General features: G+C 45.0%; 1 protein-coding gene across 9 annotated transcripts in view; it reads left to right on the top strand.

Annotated features, from left to right (window-relative positions):
• The window catches only part of PAPPA2 (pappalysin 2), a 611,815-nt gene that overhangs the window by 446,160 nt on the left and 141,482 nt on the right, over positions 1-24,173 (top strand). For all 9 annotated transcript variants that reach the window (XM_070077165.1, XM_051856950.2, XM_070077164.1 and 6 more), the window contains 6 exons: positions 2,349-2,470; positions 4,545-5,034; positions 8,332-8,460; positions 12,871-12,962; positions 20,608-20,801; positions 22,870-23,016. In XM_070077165.1, coding sequence (XP_069933266.1) covers positions 2,349-2,470; positions 4,545-5,034; positions 8,332-8,460; positions 12,871-12,962; positions 20,608-20,801; positions 22,870-23,016 — 1,174 coding nt within the window. The remainder of the gene's footprint in view (positions 1-2,348; positions 2,471-4,544; positions 5,035-8,331; positions 8,461-12,870; positions 12,963-20,607; positions 20,802-22,869; positions 23,017-24,173) is intronic.

A 24,173-nucleotide genomic window follows, 5' to 3' on the forward strand; every position in this document is an offset into this window, starting at 1 on the left:
TGGTCCAAGACCTCACAACTCAACAGAGATGAACTGGGGAGTCCACTGGGATTCAGACATGATGAACACAGAATAGAAAATTCTTTGAATTTAAGGTAGAAATTTAGGTAGATAGCCCCTCTTCTCTGTGTCACTCCCATCTGGGGGCCAGGCTCCAGTTAAGCATCTGAATGACCCTGGAGCAGGCTTTATGTCTTCCCCCCAATTTTGCCTAAAAAGAGAGGACAGGGAGAGTCAAGGGTGGGATTAGGTCAGTGAATCCTTCTTCAATGTGCTGTCCTACCTCCTAAGATCTTAGCACCTGTCCTTATGCATGTCATGTGTAACATCCCCACAATGCTGCAAGGTAGTCTTCCCTATCATCACTCTGGGGCTCACACAGGCTCCATTTGTGAGTCAACACACATCTATGTGGTGTGTGTAAGAACCATCTTCCTGCGAGTGTGACCCCGTGCAGCTTCGGTCGGACTGGCTGAACAGTAAGTCCTCTGTGGGTATGTGCAGACCAGAGTTTTACATCAGTTTATGTAACACATGTAAACAATTTAATCTTTCCATTCTCTCTCTGGTACAAACGTTACGATAAAGCAGACATCAGTGCTGGCCTGCTGAGAGCCTGCTGGCAGAAAAGGCTACAGTTTGCTTCCTCTGCTCAGCGAGGTGGGCTACAGTTTCGAGGCCTCCCAACACGTGTGTCTGGGGGACTCACGTCACATACCCAGCGATTTGTGTCATGCTTGGAGTTGTGTTTACTCCACCCCAGTTGGTATTTGGAATCCTTATGTCAGAGAGGAGCCCCAGCTACGCACTCCACAGCGGCCCAGGAAGGGCCAAGTGCATCAGGGAAATGTGGTTTGGAGTTGTGTCCACGTTAGACGTGAGTGCTGAGTGGAGTCAGCGAGGTTGGATCTCGGCTACACCTTTGAGTTGCCAGAGTGCTAGATACTAAATGGCGTTTGGGAGCTTGCTCTAAGAATGAAGGAGCTTGTAACCTGTGGCAGTTTCCTGAACCTCTCTGAGTCTGACTCTCCTCATTGGTAAACACAGGGTTATTACGGTGATCAGAAATAATTTATGAAGAGCACGTAGTGGCACCACGCCAAGCATGCGAAGTGCTTAACAAGTGGGAGCTGCTATCGTAACTGTTACCCTTATTTAACAATCTGGGTTTGTTTTTTTTTTTTTTTTTTTTTTTTTTTTTTTTTAGCATTTGCTATTGCTCTTCTCTCTCTACTTTTTTGGAGGCTCCAAACTGAGATTTTTATTTTCATATGTGTCCTTCACCATTTGACATCTAAAAAGATTCTAAGAATCAGAAATAATCCTCCTTGCTATTTGGCTATTATTCCTGCCTCTCCTGGTTACTCCAAAAAGGTGCTGGTCGAGCTCTTCACAGACTCCTAATCGGCTCAAGGCCATCCCCCAAACCAGCGTTCACAGTGAGACTGCTGAGGTTAGAAGGAGAGCAGAGACTGGTCTGGACCTAGTCACATCAGTGGCGAGGAGAGGGCGCGAGCGGAAATTCTCGGCACCACAGAGCAGTGTCCTGAGCTAGGAGCCATGCGCTTCCGTGGGTGCACAGAGAAGGGAGTGCCGGCCAAGCAGAGGAGGAGGCCACGTGCCTCTGCAGAGGTTCCATTTGACTGGGTCTTGAAGGGTGAGTAGAAGGTTCACTAAAGAGAGAAGCTCAGAGAGGCAGTTTGGCAGCAGAAAAAACAGCATGAGCCCAGAGCTGCGCTGAGGGTGTGATGGCTTTGTGGAATGGCAATATGTTCCTTGTCATGGAAATACAGTGAGTGGGAGCTATTTCAGGAAGAACCTAGGAACCTGGTAGGGCATTCAGAGTAGCCCCTAGGCAATGGAAAGCCCAGGGACTTCATGTTTCGTATGACTTCAATATTGTGTAGGTGGTTAAAAGTAAGCATCTTCAGACCTAAGAACACATACACTCAGTAAATATCTGAGAATTTTGGACAAGTTTGGTATGGGTGGTGCAAGGGGTCTTTGGATGATTTCTTGAGGGTCAGGGTGGAGAGGATTTTTGTGTTGAAGGATGCAGACTGTAATTAGTGTTTCCTGTTCCTAGGACAGACTGGCCAGTTGCGTCTCTATAGGCCTCCTTTCTGACCTAGTTAAATGTTTCTGCTTTGTGACCTTGGGATTTTTGTATCACAAAGAATATTTGCAAAAATGAGGTCTACATAAGAAAATATATTGAAGTAGTTGTGTTCCGAGTCGCCCTCTAGGGCCTCACTAACTGTCACCCTGTCCTTCTCAAAGACCTTCCTGATTTTCTCATCCAGCTGCTCTGGTGGACTCTCCCCACCTCCGTCCCTTTGTCTCCCCAGGACTCCAGGCAGTGTGTGTGGCTCCTGCAGCGAAGATGGGACTTTCCGTCAGTATGTGCACACGGCTTCCTCCCGGCGGGTGTGTGACTCCTCGGGTTACTGGACCCCGGATGAGGCTGTGGGTAAAGTATCATGGATTTCAGATCTGTTCCCTGGAGGAATGGGGAGAGAGGGAAAGTGTGGAACAGTGACATGATGAAAAAAAGGTGGGGTGTGTGTGTGTGTATGTGTGTGTGTACGTGTGTGTGTATGTGCGTGTCTGTATGTGGTTTGCTGGACCCCTCCACAGCCTTGGGAAGACTGCCTGTTGCCTCTATGTGCAGAATGTCCGTTATGTCCCTTATGTCCATCTTACCAAGTAGTTTTGGGCAAGTCCATGGGCTGTGGTGAGGTCATGGCCAGCATATGGGACTGAATGATAGAGAAGTTGGCCGACTCAGCTGGTGACTTTAGGGTGAGATAGCTGCGGCCTGTGGTGTTACTTGTGTCAGCTGGCCCTGGAGCAGCCCTGCCACATGGCAGTGCAAGCTAACCTCTTGCTCCTCTGTATCAAGATAGTAACAGAGAACATGCTGCAGGGAACACTCACACACTGGCTGAGCAAGACTGGGTGAGGGTAGGGTGGACTAGGTGTTCCACACTGCTCGTTCTCATCTGTGCTGTTTTATGAGTCTATTAATCAGTGGGACTGGTTGTGCTCTGGATATGACCTAAGCTAGGCTCTCGGATGGGGAAGATGTTTTTCGTTATCTCTTTCCTGTCCCTCCCTCAACTCTTCAAACAGTCACATACTCACTCACATATGCACATCAGTGCCCCTGAGACAAATTACAGCATGAGGTTTTTTCCTAGCTCCAGTCCAGAAATGCTGTTGACATGATGTTTAGCATCCCCTGATGGATGGCTTGACTTTTTCCATCATCACTGTTTACCCAGTCATCACCGTATCACCAATCATCATCTCTGTATTTTTCCTTATATTTATTAAGATCCTGAAAACTACTTGGTAAGATGGATTGGCCCAGTCCTGCTTGAGTTCATTTGAAGTTTTGGCTAGGACAAAAAAAAGGAGGACAATGATCCTTAGATCTATGGCACCTGCAAGAGGCCAGAGAGTTGGAGAAGTCCGTCACTGGGTTCCTGGTCACTCAAGTGACAGATCCCAAGGAGAAACCTGGAGGAAGACCATTTACTTGATTGATTGTATACGACTTGCTCCAAATGAGAGTTTTCAGGGAAGAATGGAAAGTGAATATAAAATTTACAACATTGGACTCAGAGAATGGCATTTCATAAAAAGTCCTGTCTGTGGCTAACAGTTTGTCCTGTGCTGGTAGTATAACACCTGTTTAACTCCCTGACCCAGTACTTTTTCTTATTTTTAATACTTGGAACAGTTCAAAGTTATTTCACAGAGGTGAAGGTAATTGGAAATTCTGGGTTCTGATTTTTGCATTGTGTCTTGAGGCAAACCAAGTCCACTTTTAAGGATTCTGCTTCGTGTTTTAGCACGAGTGCCTGATTTAAGTCCTGGTTACCCTGCAGTCCCAGTCCAGCTTCCTGCTAATGCTCCTGTTCTGCTTCTTGTTTCAGCATGAGCTCATAATAATAAAAAGGTTTTATTGGAGTGCTTGATTTAAGTCCTGGTTACTCTGCACTTCCAATCCAGCTTCCTGCTAGTACTCGTGGGATGCAGCAGAGGATGGCCTAAGTACTTGGATCCTTGGGAAATCTGGATGTAGTTCCTGGATCTTACTTTGGCCTGGCCCAGACCTGGCTATTGTGGGCATTTGGGGAGTGAACCAGGGGATAGAAGATCTCTCTCTTTCTGTGTTCCTGTACCCACATGGGAGACACAGAAGAAATTCCTGGCTCCTGCCTTTGGCCCAGCCCTGGTCCTTGCAGCCATTTGGGGGAGTGAACCAGCAGATAGAAGACCTCTGTCCCCGGTGGCTCCATTCCCAATTCCCTGCTAACGGGCAGCCTGCAGAAGTGACAGAGTGAAAAGGAACGTAACACTTTGCACTTTTACACCTTGGTCCTTTGTCGAACTTAAATCTAACCCACTAAGCTGAGCAGTTTCTGTAGGAAGCCATGGTCCTCTCCTTCTTTATCCTTGTTTGGGACACTGGAAGGGGCTGCGCTTTTTCAGATTGTTCATGGCAGCTCCTCCACGTCTGCCCACCTCTCCCCCAGGTCCTCCCGATGTGGATCAGCCCTGTGAGCCGAGCTTGCAAGCCTGGAGTCCTGAGCTGCACCTGTACCACATGAACATGACAGTGCCCTGTCCTGCAGAGGGCTGTAGCCTGGAGCTGCGTTTCCAACACCCGGTCCACGCCGACACCCTGACCCTCTGGGTCACTTACCTGTCTATGGGCTCCTCCCAGGCCCTCTTTGACACAGAGATATTGCTGGAACAGCAGGGGTCTGTGCACCTGGGCCCCTTGGACACTTTCTGTGACACCCCGCTCACCATCAAGCTGCATGTGGAGGGGAAGGTCTCCGGCGTTAAGGTCTACACATTTGACGAGCGGATGGAGATCGACGCAGCCCTCCTCACTTCTCGGCCCCAGAGTCCTCTGTGCTCCGGCTGCAGGCCTGTGAGATACCGGGTTCTCCGCGAGCCCCCCTTCACCAGTGGCTCGTCCGTGGTGGTGACGCATCCTCGCAGGAAGTTCACAGACATGTGAGTAGGGCAGCAGGCGACTTCTAAACCAGGGGGCTTCTTGGGGCTTTGGGGATGGTCTGATTGCTTTTGTCCCCACCTTGTAATGTTCTGGAATGTCCTCAGTCAGAAAAATGGCTAGAGTCTCAAAGAAGATTTTATTCTAAAGCAGCATATCTAAGGCCAGGCAGGACATTTCTCAGATAGGGCCAAGCCGGTGCTCTGATGGCTGCTGCTGTCATCATGATGATGGGGAAAGAATGGAGGTCAGTGTTCGAGGGGTTTCCATTGGACTGAATGTAATGGTCACAGTTGAGCTGGTGGGAACCCTCGGTTCCTGTCAGGTGACAGTTTGAGTTCTGATCCCTTGCTGTAGCTTTTGGACAATCTGCCATGGCACCTATAACATTCGCAAATTACAGTCAACTCTCCCTTAGCTAAGCACAGAGGCCAAGGGCCTGCGGACAGCACGCTCGGTCCTGTGACTCATTCCTGTTGTGTGTTCCATTCTTGCCTCCTTTCCCTGGCCCTCCCTTCCCCTCCTGCCTTCCCTCCCTTCGTCTCCTCTGCCCTCCGCCTCTGCCCATCTCTTCCGACTCTGCTTCCTCCTACTTCTGTTCTTTGTTTCTACATAGAGTGACTCCAGCTATGTTCCTGGCACTGGGTGCTTCAGGGCTGGGGGAACACAGAGGAAACAAGGTGCTTACCCCAAGGTCCTCAGTAGGAGGCTGCTGTCTCTGTAGATGTAGTTGTCCTGAAATACCACTCTGTGGACAGAAATAGGGTAAAACAAACATTTTATCAGAGATGCTGTAGCAGTTTTCATTTTTATTGTTTTGTTACACTGGTAGCCATCCCACAACGTAGTGGGTTAAAACAGCAGACCTCATTCCTCATGATTCTATGGGTGGGCTGGGTATTCTTGTCTGGGCTGACTTGGCTGGAACTCAATGGCCTGGGACGACCTCAGGCACATATTGTAGGCCTCAGCTGAGACAGCTGGCATGGCCAGGAGCATGAGGGCCTCTTTACTCACAGTCTCCAAAGACCTGGCCTGGGCTGCCTCTCATGGCAGTGCAGCAGGGAGAGCAAGCCGCAAGGCGTTTGCACCCCTCAGATCTCTGCTTTATGAACCTCATGAACATGCTCCACCAGCCAGAGCACAGCACAAAGTGGATTCCAGATCCAAGGGGGATCAAGCTAAATAGGCTCACCCTGGGCTGGGAGAGGCAGCCAAGTCACCTTGCTGAGGGTGCCTCTGGGCCGAGGAGATTCTGACAGTCTGCCACAGCCATAACAACACTAGACAGAGTGATCCACCCGGAGTTCCTGACATACTCTTCCCATACCTGTTCTCTTCATTAGCTCTGGAATACAGTGAAGTGGTAAAACAAAGCTACAGTCTCATGCAAATGGAGGATGGATCACTGGGTGAACTTAAAAAGGGAAAAAATATCAGTTTTGAGCTTCTCTAGTAAGACAGTTACTATGACATTTGTTTTCTAACTTGATACATAAATATTTAATAATAAGGCCAATAGAATTCCATTTTCTACATGAGAGAATCCAGACTTGGCTTTCATGTGCTTGAATAGCCACTAAATGGCAGACTCAGAATTAAAGTCCCATTTTCCAGGGTGGGCATTCAGCCTAATGGTTGCCTTAAGGTGCCTGGCATCGCACATTGGAGTGCCTGGGTTCGAGTCCCGGCTCCAGCTTCTGACTCCAGGTTCCTGCCAATGCAGACCTTGGGAAGAAGCAGTGAGAGCGTAAGTGATTGGGTTGCTGCCACCTGTGGAGACCTGCATCGTGTTCCAAGCTCCTGACTTTGGCCCAGCTGAGTCCTGGTCATTGTGGGCATTAGGGGAACTCACCAGCAGATGAGACAAAGTTTCTCTCTCTCTCTCTCTCTCTCTCTCTCTCTCTCTCTCCTCTCTCTCTCTCCCCTGCCCTCACTCCCTCCCCCCCCAAAGAATCTTAAATAAAATCCAATTTTCCAGCCAAATTTCATTTTCATCGTCTTTCCTCAGTCACATGCTACCTTTCATGAAATCAGATGATTGAAGGCTTGGGCTGCCTACTGCTGAGTGTCTCCCCACAGGGAGTTGATGAATCTTGGCATTTGCATCCAGTCCCATCCCTAGTCAGCCCTGTGAGCCTTTTGTGCATGGCTGGACAGGAAGTACAGTAGAAACCATCAACACTGATTAGGATGTAAAACTGCTTTTGCTTTAGAAATACCTGTCATTCTCATGAGAGGATTGCTCCCTGAAAGGGAACATTAACTTGGAAGTGTCAACGTCTTTAGTTTTCAGGTGTCTTTCCCATGAAAGTGCCTACAAGCCACTAGGATGGCCTTTAAAAGTGTTAAAACCCCAAGCCATGTCCTGTTTGCCAGTGGCTGTCTCAGGTGGGAGTGGAGGCTTTGTGTCTCAGCTCAAGAGTGTGTTGAGGAAGGGAGGCCTTGGTCGATTGCTGATGGCAACTCCCGCAACCCTTTGAGAATCTGTCCTTCAGAGTAGCTCCCATACTGGCTAGACGTCAGCAGTAGTTTTCCAATTAGAGCAGGCACTGGACAAAGTGGAGATGAAGAGCAGATTTGTCTTTGGAACCAGCAGTTCCTCTTCTTGAACCCATTCTCCTTTCTACATGTGCCACTTCTCACGTTGTCCACCAGATCAGTGCACCTGGGCTCTAGGGAGGGCCACTCCTTTTATCCTGATGTCAGCGGCTGCTACTTCGTTCCTGGAATACAGGCATTGGGAAGTAATTGAATGCTTTTCCAATTCTGGAATTTCTTGCATCCCCAAGTTGACAGCAGAAGATGTTCTCATCTCTTCTATAACAGTTGCTCTTACCCCTAAGTATTTATTCTCCCTAAGACAAGAATTATCTTGAGAAGTAAGAAAACTGAGATCCACAGACCCAAGAAAGTCCTTGCAGGGCTCAACCTCTGAAGCGTTTTATTGTCTGGTTTCTTGGATTAAAGCTACCAAAGACTGAATTTTCAATAGCTGGTTTGTTTTGCTCTGGAGAAAACACACTTGAAGTACCGTCCACTTAGATTCTCTGGGGCTGTTAAAGTCAGCATTAGTTCAGCAAGCATTTATTGCTCATCTGCCAGGGTGAGTATGGAAATAAACTTGGTTTCCAACATTGTATTGCTCTGTAAGCCTCAATCTGGGTGTCAGGTGTGGTGTGGGTTTAATATGTATGTTCCCCATAAGAGTTCCCTGAACTCCTCCAAAGCACTTACAAAGGATGTGGATGTGTCTTTCTTTGTGGATGTTGTGGTCTCAAGCTCCTTGGTTTCCACAGGGAGGTCACACCTGGGCAGCTGTACCAGTACCAAGTTCAAGCTGAAGCAGGGGCAGAGTTGGGAGAAGCTTCCCCTCCCCTGGTCCACATCCATGGAGCTCCTTACTGCGGAAATGGGAAGGTGGAGAAGTGAGTACTGGGGGGTGAGGGATGTGTGAGCCAGGACACCCTGTCCTGGTCGTAACATACCACGTTCCCAGCAGGAAGCTGGAAGCAGGAATTAGCTTTGTCTTAGATTCTCACTCCTTTGGTTTATTTTTTTAAGATTTTATTTATTTATTTGGGAAGTAAAGCTACAGACAGAGAAAGGGGGAAACAGAGAGAAAGGTCTTCCATCCACTGGTTCACCCCCAGATGGCTGCAACAGCTGGAGCTGGGCCAGTCTGAAGCCAGAACCCAGGAGCTTCTTCCGTGTCTCCCACATGAGTGCAGGGGCCCAAGCACGGGCCATCTTCCACTGCTTTTTTGGGCAATAAGCAGAGAGCTAGATCAAAAGAGGAGCACCCGGGACACAAACCGGCACCCATATGGCATGCTGGTGTCATAGGCAGAGACTTAACCTACTACACCACAGTGTTGGCCCCATGCCTTTGGTTTCTTAACACACCATGTTCCTTTTCCTGAATCCATTCCAGTCTGCCTGGAGTGTTCCCAATATTAACACTGAAAAGTTTCCAAGGCCCAGGAAATCCAGGCAACTGGTCACCCAGCATCAGTGTGCCATTAGTGCTCTCCTAAACCTAATTTATTGCTTGCATTAAACTCCTGGGAACAGGAGGCTAGAAGACCAAGCACTAGGGTCTGCCTTAGATTTATATCCTATTAAGATGGCCTATTTTAAGTTTCCCAGACCAGGTACCTTATAGTATATATTATATACTATATATATATATAGTATATATATATATATATATAGTATATATATATATAGTATATAGTGTGTATATATATATATACTATATAATATATAGTATATATTCCCATTGTACCTTATAGTCAATATGGAATCCACTCAGAAGCCTTTCTTAGGATCCCATTCCTTCATTTAGCAATCACTAAAGCTATAGGGTAAACCTGTTTCTTTTCATGGAAGTATGAATTTCAGGGGCAGGCGTTGTGGTACAGGGGTTAAGCCACCACCTGCAATGCTGGCATCCCATATAGGCACTGGGTGGGGTCCACCTGCCCTCCTTCCAATCCAGCTCCCTGCTAGTGAGCCTGTGAAGGCAGTGGAAGATGGCCCAAGGTCTTGGTCCTCTGTCACCCATGTAGGAGACCCTGATGGAGCTCCAGAGACCATTTGGGGAGTAAACCAGTGGAAGGAAGGTCTTTCTCTGTCCTTACATGTCTGTCTATAACTCTGCCTTTCAAATGAATAGGTATGAGCAGCAATTAGGCCTCTTTAATGTGTGGAAACGATTGGGGTCATGTTCATGGTACCCACATCTTGCTAGTTTGCTGCCCTCGCCTGTCTCTCTCAGCATCTATACCCACCTCCCCTCCCCCATCTCAAATCAGATTTCTGCCTGGGGTGGTTCACATGCCCACAGAACAAATCTGACTGTCACTGCTGATGCTTTCCCTGTTCTGGCCGCTTCATTTTAAGTCTGCAGCCTGCCAGTTAAGATCTCTGGGGGCTGGGTTACCATGATGATGCTGGCAGAGCCCTCACTGAACAAAACCTTCTTCCCTGTGTCGCGGAGCCTCTTAAGCCCCAGGATGCCACACCTGCCGTTTGGTGAAGAACCCTCTTACTACTCTGGGTTTTGCGCATTTGCTCCTCTGCCTTCTGGGAATGTCACCTGAGGCAGCACTGCTTGGCTACCAGGTCTCATGCATTTCCTCATCAAAATGTTCTTCAGAATGTCTCCCTGTGTTGTCTCTCAGTGCAGAGCACTTAGCACTGCTGAATGAAAGCTTGCTTCTGCTCTGGGCACTCCATTATACATGGAACTGGAAGGAGCCACACAAATCAGCCAGCCCGCTGGGATATCACTTGTCACTAGGAACATCCAGACGGACACAGTGGATGGCCCTGAAGCTGTGAGCAGTAATCATCCACAAACTGGTCAGTGGTGTCTGGGCCATCTAACCCAGGAGCCACTGGCCACCCGGAGCTCCCGAGGCTCTGAAATGTAGCCCATGAGAGGTAGCATGTGGAACTGAAAGTTTAATTTCATTTCTTTTAAGTATTTTAGTTTAAAAGTTAAAATCAGTTCAGTTATAACATTGGAAAACCTTTCAGTATATTTGGAGCAACCTGAGTAGTTTTAAAACTTTTATTTATGTATGTATTTGATTGACTTACGAGGCAGAGAGACACAGAGAACAAATCTCCCATCTGTTAGTTCAGTCCACAAATATCCACAACAGCCAAGGCTGGATCAAAGTCAAGCTGGGAGCCAGGAACTGCTCAGGACTCCCACATGGGTAGCAGGACCCAGCTACTTGAGTCATCATCAAATATCTCCTGAGATGTGCATTAGCAGGAAGCAGGAATCGGGAGTGGAGCTAGGAATCAAAGCACTTCAATATGGGATGTGGGTGCCCAAGTGAGTGTCTTAATTTTGAGACCAAATGCCCATCCCAACAACAATTTGTGTTAGTTGAACCTAAATACACAAATACTTGATTTGTGCTATGTTGTAACTGTAACTGGAAAATAAAATCCAGATTTCAAAGGTTTAGTCTGCAAAACAAAAATAAGAATGTAACATACTTCATTATAACTTTGCATTGATTTCAGATTGAAATGGTGGTTTGAATATGTTCCATGGACTCTATTGTTGAAATTAATCTTATGTGTGTCTTTTTTTTACCTTTTTAATGGCTACTGGAGATAGAAATTATATACGTGGTTCATTGTATTTCTGTTGGGTATCACTGCATATGGTTATCCTGTAAGTATTTAGGTTATCTTCAAAATGAACATATAAAATTGCCAACCTCCAAGTTACAATCTACATCCCAGGTAGAGAAACACTGATGTTTCAATCCTCTTCCATAGAGGAAAAAATTGAGGCATAATTGATTTGGAGCAGGGTTGGACATCACACATCAGATGGGATACCTAATACAGTCTCTTGTCACTGCATCACATGTCCTTTATGTAGGAAAAGAACTTGAAGTATTCTTAATTCCTCCAGTTTCTTTGTTCTAAATCTCTCGTATGTCCTTTAGGCACCTCCAGCTTGTTATTTAAAATATAACTATTGAATCACTGTAATTACTATATACTTTGACTTCATTTTAGAGCATTTGCATATCTAATTATTTAATCTTTAATCCATCTCTGAGGAACCCTGTAAACAATGGTTAGAGATATTAGTGATGTCCTGTATTGGAAAACACTCAGCATTATAAAGTCCTTTATCTGTAGGGTAAAATACACATTCATTTTGAACACAGTGAAGAATCGAGGCAAGGGTCAAACCTTGGTTCTGGCAAAGAACTTCAACTCAAGTTTGCCTATTTTGTTCTCATGTCATGCTTTACTTCCTCATCACTATAGACTCAGCTCCCCCAGTTCAAGTCACATTTAGTCATTAGGTGTATGAACATTTAAACTTCCAAACAAAAGAACACCTTTACTGCTCTCATTAGTTTCTCTCTTGAAATACACACTGTGAGCCACTGGGAAGTGGTAAGCAGTAAAACGGGGACTGGGCCCTAGAAACGCGGACGGAGAAAAGATCCTAAAGGGGCCACCTAAGACTCCTGGTATATGAACAGGAGACTCAATCCCACAACATCTCAGACCCTGTCTAGATAGAACAAAACAACGGAAACATACAGAGATAGCAGGCAACACTGAAGAGAAAACCAGACCAGAGATGCAGCTTTTCTCTCTTTTCAAATTTACGTATTTTCATTTTATGTAAAAGGGAGGGAGGGAGGGGGAGAGAGAGAGAGAGAGAATGAATGAATTTGCCTGCCTGCAACAGGCAGTATTTAACCAGGCCCAAGCCAGGAGCCTGGAACTCAATCTAAGCCTCTCACATGGGTGACAGAGACTTCAAGTACTTGAGCAATGATCTGCTGCCTACCAGGGTGTGGATTGGAAGAGGTGGAGCTGGGACTTGAACTAGCACTCGCATATGGAATGTGGTCATTCAAAGTGGAGATTTAATTGAAAAACATCCACCCTCCAGGTAGCTATTTCTAAGACTCTACTTGTTATAAGTCTTGTGGGCTGTTTCTAAGGTTCAGACATTCTAACAGAAACTGTGGGGATCCCCTTATATCTCCTGAGTACTTCAGAGCCCTGAGCTACTTGACTTCTGGGAATTCCCACTCCCCTCTGGAAATGCCAGTCAACACTCATAGCTGAGCCAGTATCCACGTTACATGTCCATATACTTGCATTTTTCTGTAAAAAAAAAAATCCCTTAGATCCTACTTTTTTCCAGATTATACTTATACTTTTTAATAAATAATGATATGTTTTAAGAATTTAAATGATGGTAGCTGGAAAAGAACAATCATTTCGACTACACACACACACACACACACACACACACAATTTGTTTTATCTCCTAGGAGCCTTGGGGAAGAGTGTGATGATGGAGACCTTCTAAATGGAGACGGGTGCTCAAGGGTATGTGAGCTGGAGCAAGGATTCAACTGTGTGGGTGAGTTCAGGACCTCCTTCTTAGAGGCTTTCCTTATTTTTTGCAAGGGTCTCAGTATATTATTTTATGAGTTCTTGATATCTTGTAACGTCTAGTTTAGTGATATTGTAATAATCACAAAACATTTTGATGTATGCAACATAATTATTTTCGCATATATTATCTCTTATAACCCCTAAAGTAATTTTGAGAAAATTAAACTAAGGCACAGAGAACTTAAGCAACTCACTTTCCTTGTATAGCTAGATGTGGTAAAGTCAGGATTTGAACCAAAGAAATATGGCTCTAGAATCTGTGTGTTAAACAATTGGGTAATACAACTTCCTAACTTACTGTTAGTAAGATTTCTCTTAGGTCCTCCTGTGTGACACGAAGCCATCAGATGGGCAGCACGTACAGGTTCTGCCTACAAAGTACCGTAAGGAAACACCTGAACCCAGGGGCTGCAAGATACCTCTGGATGGCAGTGTTTAGTAGATAATATCATGAAGGACATCGGAGGCCATAGCATGTTTCAGTCCCGGAGTGTCACTGAGAATAAATTTTTTTTTTTTTGGTTCTATTTTTTTTATTTTTTTTAATTTATTTTTTATTTATTTAATGAGCATAAATTTCCAAAGTACAGCTTATGGACCACAATAGCCCCCACCCCCCGTGTCTTCCCTCCCATCCACAACGCTCCCCTCTCCCACTCCCTCTCCCCTTCCCTTTCACATCACGATTAATTTTCAATTATCTTTATATACAGAAGATCAATTTAGCGTATGTTAAGTAAAGATTACCACATTTTGCTCACACACAGAAACATAAAGTGTAAAATACTATTTGGGTACTAGTTATAGCATTGATTAAACACCTAAGAGTAATTGTGTATTAATTACAGAGCTCAACCAATAGTTTTAAGTAGAATATAAAATGCATCTTTTGTATTGTTGTGGCTTCCCCCCGACCTCCCTCCCTCCCGTGGCCCTCCCCTCACCCACTTCCTCTCCCATCCCGCCCTTCATCGCGTTTCATTTTCAGTTACCTTCATATACCGAAGATCAATTTAGTATATATTAAGCAGGGATTTCAACAGGTTGCACTCACACAACCGAACCAGGTATAGGGTATTGTTCGACTAGTAGTGTTGTTTTTGAGTTTCATAGATAAACATGTTAAGGACAGAGATCCTGCGAGGGGAGCATGAACCCAGTGACTCCCGTTGTTGATTTAACAATTGGCACTCTTATATATGACATCAGCAATCACCCGAGACTCTTGCTATGAGCTGTCTAGGCTATGGAAGCCCCTTGAGTTCACCAACTCTGAATTTGTTTAGTCAAGGCCATATCACAGTGGAGGTTCCTTCCTCCCTTCAGAGAAAGGCGCCTCTCTCCTTGATGGCCTGATCCTTCTGCTGGGGTGTTGTTCACCAGGATCCTTCATTTAGATTGTTTTTTGCCACCGTGTCATGGCTTTCCATGCCTGCGAGACACTGAGAATAAATTATAACTAGTGTGTTTGACTCTAGATTCTTGCCACCAGGGGAGACAGTCCAGAGCACTTCCTTCAGTTCCGATTCAAGTCATCATCAGCAGGTTTCTTTGATGCAGATTGCTTTACGTTCCCATTTGCACGCATTGCAATGATTTTGTGGTGCTTAAACACACATCAAAGTTATTTCAAAGAGCAGTGTATGTGAAAATATTTTCATATCTTTAAATTTTTGGATAAAGTTGGATATGATCATAATTACACAAAATTTAATAAGGTGGTAAGTACTACACAGAACACACAAATGCCCCTGCTTTCTAGAGCCAGAGCAAAGTCTTAGAATCATAGACCCTCGGTCACTGTGCATTCATCCATCCCCTCTCCATCCATCCAGCTATCCATCTGACAAGTATGCACTGTGTCTCCTGTATTCCATGTCACCCATCCATCCAGCTATCCATCTGACAAGTGTGCATTGTATATCCTGTATTACATGTCACCCATCCATCCAGCTACCCATCTGACAAGTGTGCACGGTGTATCCTGTATTCCATGTCACCCATCCATCCACCCTATCCATCTGACAAGTGTGCATTGTGTATCCTGTATTCCATGTCACCCATCCATCCGGCTATCCATCTGCCAAGTGTGCACTGTGTCTCCTGTATTCCATGTCACCCATCCATCCACCCTATCCATCTGACAAGTGTGCATTGTGTATCCTGTATTCCATGTCACACATCCATCCAGCTATCCATCTGACAAGTATGCACTGTGTCTCCTGTATTCCTTGTCACCTATCCATCCAGCTATCCATCTGACAAGTGTGCATTGTGTCTCCTGTATTCCTTGTCACCCATCCATCCAGCTACCCATCTGACAAGTGTGCATTGTGTATCCTGTATTCCTTGTCACCCATCCATCCAGCTACCCATCTGACAAGTATGCACGGTGTATCCTGTATTCCTTGTCACACATCCATCCAGCTATCCATCTGACAAGTGTGCATTGTGTAATCTGTATTCCTTGTCACCCATCCATCCAGCTACCCATCTGACAAGTGTGCATTGTGTATCCTGTATTCCTTGTCACCCATCCATCCAGCTACCCATCTGACAAGTGTGCATTGTGTATCCTGTATTCCTTGTCACCCATCCATCCAGCTACCCATCTGACAAGTGTGCATTGTATATCCTGTATTCCTTGTCACCTATCCATCCAGCTATCCATTTGCCAAGTGTGCATTGTATATCCTGTATTCCTTGTCACCCATCCATCCAGCTATCCATCTGACAAGTATGCACTGTGTAATCTGTATTCCTTGTCACCCATCCATCCAGCTACCCATCTGACAAGTGTGCATTGTGTATCCTGTATTCCATATCACACATCCATCCAGCTATCCATCTGACAAGTGTGCATTGTATATCCTGTATTCCTTGTCACCCATCCATCCAGCTATCCATCTGACAAGTATGCACTGTGTAATCTGTATTCCTTGTCACCCATCCATCCAGCTATCCATCTGACAAGTGTGCATTGTGTATCCTGTATTCCATGTCACCCATCCATCCAGCTATCCATCTGACAAGTATGCACTGTGTATCCTGTATTCCTTGTCACCCATCCATCCAGCTATCCATCTGCCAAGTGTGCACTGTGTATCCTGTATTCCATGTCACCCATCCATCCAGCTATCCATCTGACAAGTGTGCATTGTATATCCTGTATTCCTTGTCACCTATCCATCCAGCTATCCATCTGCCAAGTGTGCATTGTATATCCTGTATTCCTTGTCACCCATCCATCCAGCTATCCATCTGACAAGTATGCACTGTGTAATCTGTATTCCTTGTCACCCATCCATCCAGCTACCCATCTGACAAGTGTGCATTGTGTATCCTGTATTCCATGTCACCCATCCATCCAGCTATCCATCTGACAAGTATGCACTGTGTCTCCTGTATTCCATGTCACCCATCCATCCAGCTATCCATCTGACAAGTGTGCATTGTGTATCCTGTATTCCTTGTCACCCATCCATCCAGCTATCCATCTGACAAGTGTGCACTGTGTATCCTGTATTCCATGTCACCCATCCATCCACCCTATCCATCTGACAAGTGTGCATTGTATATCCTGTATTCCTTGTCACCCATCCATCCAGCTATCCATCTGAGAAGTATGCACTATATAATCTGTATTCCTTGTCACCCATCCATCTAGCTACCCATCTGACAAGTGTGCACTGTGTATCCTGTATTCCATGTCACCCATCCATCCAGCTATCCATCTGACAAGTGTGCACTGTGTATCCTGTATTCCATGTCACACATCCATCCAGCTCTCCATCTGACAAGTGTGCACTGTGTATCCTGTATTACATGTCACACATCCATCCAGCTATCCATCTGACAAGTGTGCATTGTATATCCTGTATTCCATGTCACCCATCCATCCAGCTATCCATCTGACAAGTGTGCATTGTGTATCCTGTATTCCTTGTCACCCATCCATCCAGCTATCCATCTGACAAGTGTGCATTGTATATCCTGTATTCCTTGTCACCTATCCATCCAGCTATCCATCTGCCAAGTGTGCACTGTGTATCCTGTATTCCATGTCACCCATCCATCCAGCTACCCATCTGACAAGTGTGCACGGTGTATCCTGTATTCCATGTCACCCATCCATCCAGCTACCCATCTGACAAGTGTGCATTGTATATCCTGTATTCCATGTCACCCATCCATCCAGCTATCCATCTGACAAGTGTGCACTGTGTCTCCTGTATTCCTTGTCACCCATCCATCCAGCTACCCATCTGACAAGTGTGCATTGTATATCCTGTATTCCTTGTCACCTATCCATCCAGCTATCCATCTGCCAAGTGTGCATTGTATATCCTGTATTCCTTGTCACCCATCCATCCAGCTATCCATCTGCCAAGTGTGCACTGTGTATCCTGTATTCCTTGTCACCTATCCATCCAGCTATCCATCTGCCAAGTGTGCACTGTGTATCCTGTATTCCTTGTCACCCATCCATCCAGCTATCCATCTGACAAGTGTGCATTGTGTATCCTGTATTCCTTGTCACCACATGCCCAGTGCTCACCTTGTATTACAGTTCTGATAGAGACCTTGTCCTTTCATGCGTACAGTCAAGAGTGACTCAGAGCTCAGGTTCACTGTCTTATAGAAATCCCATTTAACAAATCCTGAGAGATGCACAGTGCTAGCAGTGGCACATGTACATGTAAGCTGACCATTCTGTTTAAAGTTGCTTCGTTAGTTATGAAACACTGATTCCCCCTTTTTTTTGTTTGGAAACTGAGGCTCAGAACATCTTAGTGACTCCTCCAAGGGCCTACAGCAAGTTCTCTGCAGGGCCAGCCCTGGAGCTCAGCTTTCCTCAGCCTTAATCGAGAGCGTTTTCCTTGCTCTGAAACTGCAGGAGGATACACATTTTTCCCCCTGTTTTATTTGACTACCACTCAGATACTTGAAATACCTCCCCATTATTCTCCTTTCCAAGCCAAACATCCCCTCATGTGATTCAGTTTCCAGACCCTTTCCTATTTACCCCAGCCTGGCATGCTTCCTGTGGTCCATGCCCAGAAAGGAATCCAATACTCCAGATGTGGTCTGGCTGCGCAGAAAACTCTGAACCGATTACGTCCCTCTGCTGTACACAAGTATTTGCCTATGCCACCTCCATCTGCATCCTTTCTTTTTGGTAGCCACATAGTGGTCTCATATTGAATATAAATATGCATTCTGCAAACATTGTGCCTGCCCCCATGCAGTTCAAGTCTCATTTAACTTCAGCGCAAGTTTCCGTTTCTATCACATCTGAGCTCATAAGGTTTGGCTCATATTTCTTTAGCCTTCAACTCCAGTACGATTATATCTAAATTATCTTAACTATGTGTGAATACTATATTTATACATTATTTACAGGGTAAAGTGAAAATGATATATTTTACCATTAAACATCTATTTCAAGGAGTAGGAAGTTTATCACAGGCTAAGCACATAGTGCTATTATTTCTCGAAAGATTAGGTTACAAAAATTGTTGTGAAATGGATTTTAAGTAGCCTGTCATTTTCAGATAGATCTGAAAAAAATTACAGACAAAAATTTCAGTACATGATGAAAATAAGATGCACAAGCAGCAAGAAATAGTAGTCATTGATTTACAAAGAGAAAAACAAAGTATACAAACTATATATTTACACTATATACATACATACATAAAAGTAAATTTCAAAAAGGTCATGGAAAATGGGATTAAAAGTAAGTTTATTCTGATGCCTACTTTTTTTTTTAACATTGTGTCTTTTTTTAAGATTTATTTATTTATTTGAAAGAGTTACACAGTGGGGGGGTCTTCCATCCAATAGTTCCCTCCTCATATGGCCGCGATGCGCCGATCTGAAGCCAGGAGCCAGGAGCTTCCTCCAGGCCTCCCGTGTGGGTGCAGGGGCCCAAGGACCTAGGACATCCTCTACTGCTTTCCCAGGCCAAAGCAGAGAGCTGGATCGGAAGTGGAGCAGCCAGGTCTTGAACTGGCGCCCATATGGGATGCCAGCGCTTTAGGCCAGGGTATTAATCTGCTGCACCACAGCACCGGCCCTGATGTCCAATATTTTGAAATACTCAAATGTGAGGGATCTTTGAAAAGCTCATGAAACAAAATGCATGTTATGAGAAAAAACTGAATGAATTTCCAAAAAATTTTGGACCAAAATAGACTTTTCTCTTTTAATTCTATTTTCCAAGCACATCTTGAAGTATCTGTATGTGTGTGTATGTGTGTGTATGTGTGTGTATACAAGTAGGATGGGGGCAGGGCCAGCACTGTGGCACAGTGGATTAATACCCTGGCCTGAAGCGCTGGCATCCCATATGGGCACTGGTTCAAGACCTGGCTGCTCCACTTCCTGTCCAGCTCTCTGCTATGGCCCGGGAAAGCAGTAGAGATGGCCCAAGTCCTTGGGCCCCTGCACCCACATGGGAGACCCGGAAGAAGCTCCTGGCTCCTGGCTTCAGATCAGTGCAGCTCCGGCCATTGCAGCCATCTGGGTAGTGAACCAGCGGATGATAGACCTCTCTCTCTCCCTCTCTCCCTCTCTCCCTCTCTCCCTCTCTCCCTCTCTCCCTCTCTCCCTCTTTCCCTCTCTCCCTCTCTCCCTCTCTCCCTCTCCTCTCTCTGTGTAATGCTGACTTTCAAATAAATTGTAAATCTTTTTAAAAAATGGGGTGGGGGCAATATTGGAAAGTTATTCCAGATGCACATACTTTGTTTCTAGGTGGGTAGTTTTAAATCAGACCCTACAGACAGTGACCTATTCATGACGAGTGGAGAGACAAATGGCAAAAGGGCCTTAGATGGAAGGGAATTTTTAAGGGAAGTAATAAATAACTGTATATTGAAGAGCAGCTGACAAATTCCTGAAAGAACCTTGCAGTGTAACTGTGAAGAATGAAAAATAAAAAGAATGCTATAGCGAGAGTGAACTTCAGTAATGAGATCCTGAATACACACTTGGATGTTAATTTATTTTGCATATTGATCTTATTTACATGTCCTATAATTATGTTAAAAAGGGAAATTAAAATTATTCCACTAACTTTAATTGTCTTACATTTTGGTAGAAAATGCACTAGATAATACATATGCCATCATCATAAACCTGGAGCCCATAATTGTCCAGACTTGGAGCAGTTACACTGCTGAAAGAAACGCAATTCAGCAGCAAAGTGTGATTAAAAACAGGTTTCTCAAAGACTGTAAGGTTTCGGGGACTGAAAGACACTCAGATACAGAATGCGGCATACCATTAACTGACGTTTCTCACACTCACCCTCTCGCATCTCCACCTTGCCCTAGTGCTTAGGGCTTCCTTGCATATCCAGCCTGCAGAGTTTGCTGCTCCCTGATCCTTTTCCCCCGATCAGATTCCTTGCTATACCTGTGCCGTGCAGACGCTCTGACCCGGGTATGTGTGTGCACGTCTGTGTGTTGGTGTATGGGTTAGACAGGCCGGCGATGACAGGATTGTTTTGTGGGCGGGAGAAGAAATGCCATGAGCACTACAGTGTTAGTTGTTATCCGGTGAGGTACAGAAACACTCTTAAGTTGCCATACGCTGCTTCTTGGCAGGGGAGCCAAGCCTTTGCTACATGTATGAGGGAGACGGGCTATGTGAGTCTTTTGAGAAAGAAACCAGCATCTTCGACTGTGGCCTCTATACTCCCACGGGATACTCGGATCAGTGGGCTACCCAAGCTTACTCCCCTCATGAAGACAAGAAGAAGTGTCCCGTTTCCTTGGTAACCGGAGAACCTCATTCCATGGTGAGTTGAGTCAGGTGAATAAAGTTAAGGAAGAGCAAAATTGCTCAGCCAATCCCCAGGATGTCTCATGGGAGCGTACTTTTCATTTTGTTCTTTTATTATTATTACTTTGTTTAAGGAATGCAACTTCATGAACTTAATATATACAGATTTGGGAACATGAAGATTCTTCCCCCCACCTCCCTCCCACCCATACTCCCCCCTTTCTTCCTCCTCCCTCTCCCTCTCCCGTTCTTATTTTTCACAGAGATTGATTTTCAGTTAATTTTTATACTCATAAGAACTTTGTTCTTTGGTTTTAGATTTTGTCCATACTGGTTTGAGAACAAGATAATGTTAAGTGAAAAGCTTGTGGGCTGGTAATGAAATCCCCTCCCCCACACTTGTGCCCCGTATCCTTACACGTTGTCACCTAGGAATGCTTGACTGTGTAATAGACACCAAGCTATATATGAAACTCTCAAATTTCAACTCACAGATATACATATCAGAAATTAGACTTGGGCTTTGTGTTTGGGAGGATATATTTTAAAAGAAGAAAAGGAAGCATTAAGGGTACTTACGACTGGGGTAGTTACATTACTGGAATAACTATTAATGCAGTATTACTGTTATTACTAGTTGATATTGGACAAGTCACTTAACCTCTCTGGATTCTAGTTTTCAGTTGGTAAAATGAGTATAGAAATATATTTGCATTTAACTCAATGGTGTAGTGCAAAGATTAAATCAGATTTAAATATATATTGAAAATTAAAATATAATCTGATTTAAATAATTGTTAATGAAGAAATCCTAGAGTTAGTATTAAAAACAAAATCTATAGGTATTCAATTATCCTCGAATATCCACCACCTATAGAAGAGTCTCTGAGGACGTATAAGATACTACACCAATGGCCTCTCTAAATTCCTGCTGAATACTAAGCTGCACCTGGGGAGCAATCCAGATGCTTCCATCGCCAGATAAACTGTTCACCATAAGAAGAAGCAACACAGTCCTTTCACAGAAGTGAAGTAGCCTTCTAGCTACATGCTAGGCCAGGATGAAGTCATTGGTTTTTAGAGGAGACATCAACCAGGAGACTGAGGAACCAGCTGATGTTGGTGCAACAGTTCAAGGTCGTCATCAGGAACCCCTACAAGTTCAAGGTCATCATCAAGAACCCCTGCATCTCCTAGATTCCAGCTCTGGCACCCCTGCCTTACAGCTTTCTTCTACCTGCTCATTGCATGACTGCTGTTGGTTGAGGCATGAGGCCATGATTTCAAGCAGGATGAAGGGAGTGGGCCAAAGTGTAACTGCTGTTACCTGCCAGCTGAGTCTCTCTCCTTTTATTGTGAAAACGGCAGCTCCTTGCAAGTTCAACACCATAGACTCCCACGCCATCGTACTGTCCAGATCCAGGCCACTTCATCACCCTTAGTTCAGGACCCCTGAGGAGATGAGTATTTGTGTGACTGGACACTGTCACCTAAAACAAAACTGGAGTTTGTTAACAAGAAAGCAGGAGGAAGTGGGCATGATTAGGAAGCTAGCTGTTTCTGCTGCCTTCTCTCGGCTGAATTCTGGCACCTTTTGGAGACCTGGCACTCCATGACCAGACGCCAGGGAAGCCGGGCAACTCTGAGTTAGTGAAGCTACTCTCTGAAGTGGCTTTCCGTCTAGCCTGTGGGTCTTCCCTAAGGACAGTGGGAGAAGTTCCCTGGAGTTTTGTCTCTGGCTCCTTTCCTCAGAGGAATGGTCAGTGGGTCCCTTACTCAGCAGCCTCCTCACCTTCGCATGTAAGGACCTAACCATCCTCTTGGACTACTTCCATAGCTAACCTTGGAGCAGTGACCTGAAATGCGCTGACACTGTGTTGTTTGTGGATGGTGGGCTGGGAGTTGTCCTGGCTGCCATTCTACCCTGTCAAGTCATATCTTGAGACTAACAGAAAGCATGGAGAAATTCAGCATGGTGAAATGCCATCTGCCGATAGTGTGGTCAGTAGGTGCTGGACAGGTTCATTCTATTCGCTTCTCTCTCACACTCCATACTGAAGTATTTGGCTGAAATTGCATTTCAGATTTGTACCTCATACCATCCAGATTTACCCAAGCACCGTCCCCTTACTGGCTGGTTTCCCTGCGTCAGCAATGGAAATAGACCTCAGGATGAAGGACGTAAGAAAGCAGAGGGTAGCCTGGAGAAAGAGGACGAAGTTTGGCTCCAAGTAAGTGACCGGAATGACTTGTTTTGAAGACTGCAGATAGGGCTGTGTTTGTATGCACGCATGTGTGGGACCTTCAGAAAGTTCATGAAAATGCACAGTTTGAAAAAACTATGCATGGATATAAATTTTTTCATATCAGAATAAATTTGTCACTTAATTCCATTTCCATGAACTTGTTGAAGACTCCTATATGTAAAATGGGGCATTGGAATGGCTAATTTGGTAATTTCCTTTTGTTCTTGCAGTTTTTATATTTTGAATTTGTCTTCACCTCTCTTGAGTTTTTTACTTCTTCCTGTGTGAGTAACTGATTTACAAAGTGTAGCATGCACGTGAAAAAAACACAAAAATCATAAATGCATGATGTCCTCTCTGGTCACCACAAAGATCAAGAAATGACATTAGTGCCACCCATGAGACTCTCATGCCCCAGCTAGGTTAGTATATCATAGAAGTGGCTGCCATGTTTACTTCCATCACCATGGATTAGTTTTCCCTGTTTATGAACTTCATATGAAAAGCTCACAGTCTGTACCCCTTGTCTCTAATTCTTCTATTTTTTTAAGATTTATTTATTTGTTTGAAAGTCAGAGTTACACAGAGAGAGGAGAGGCAGAGAGAGAGCGAGAGAGAGAGGGCTTCCATCCACTGGTTCACTCCCCAATTGGCTGCAATGGCTGGATCTGTGCCCGATCCAAAGCCAGGAGCCAGGAGCTTCTTCTGGGTCTCCCACGTGGGTGCAGGGCCCAAGGACTCAGGCCATCTTCTACTGCTTTCCCAGGCCAAAGCAGAGAGCTGGATTGGAAGAGGAGCACCTGGGACTAGAACCAGTGCTCATATGGAATGCCAGCGCTTCAGGCCAGGGCGTTAACTCACTGTGCCACAGTGCTTGCTCCTCTGATTCTTTCTTATTCAGTCCTACTGCTTCACTTAGTAGTAGTGTTCATTTTCATTGCAACACAGTAATCCAGTGTTGGAACTCACCATATAGTTAATCATTCTAATCCTGATATTTTGGAGCATATATATATATATAGCTATGTTGACTATGTGGGTTATTTTCAGTTTTTCTCTATTGTGCTGTCATAAATCATTCTGCCATAGCATGTCTGCATTTCTTGTGGTGAACACATACAAACAAGTGAGTATGACTGGAA

This window comes from Oryctolagus cuniculus, chromosome 7, assembly GCF_964237555.1.
Source record: "Oryctolagus cuniculus chromosome 7, mOryCun1.1, whole genome shotgun sequence".
NCBI lineage: Eukaryota > Metazoa > Chordata > Mammalia > Lagomorpha > Leporidae > Oryctolagus > Oryctolagus cuniculus.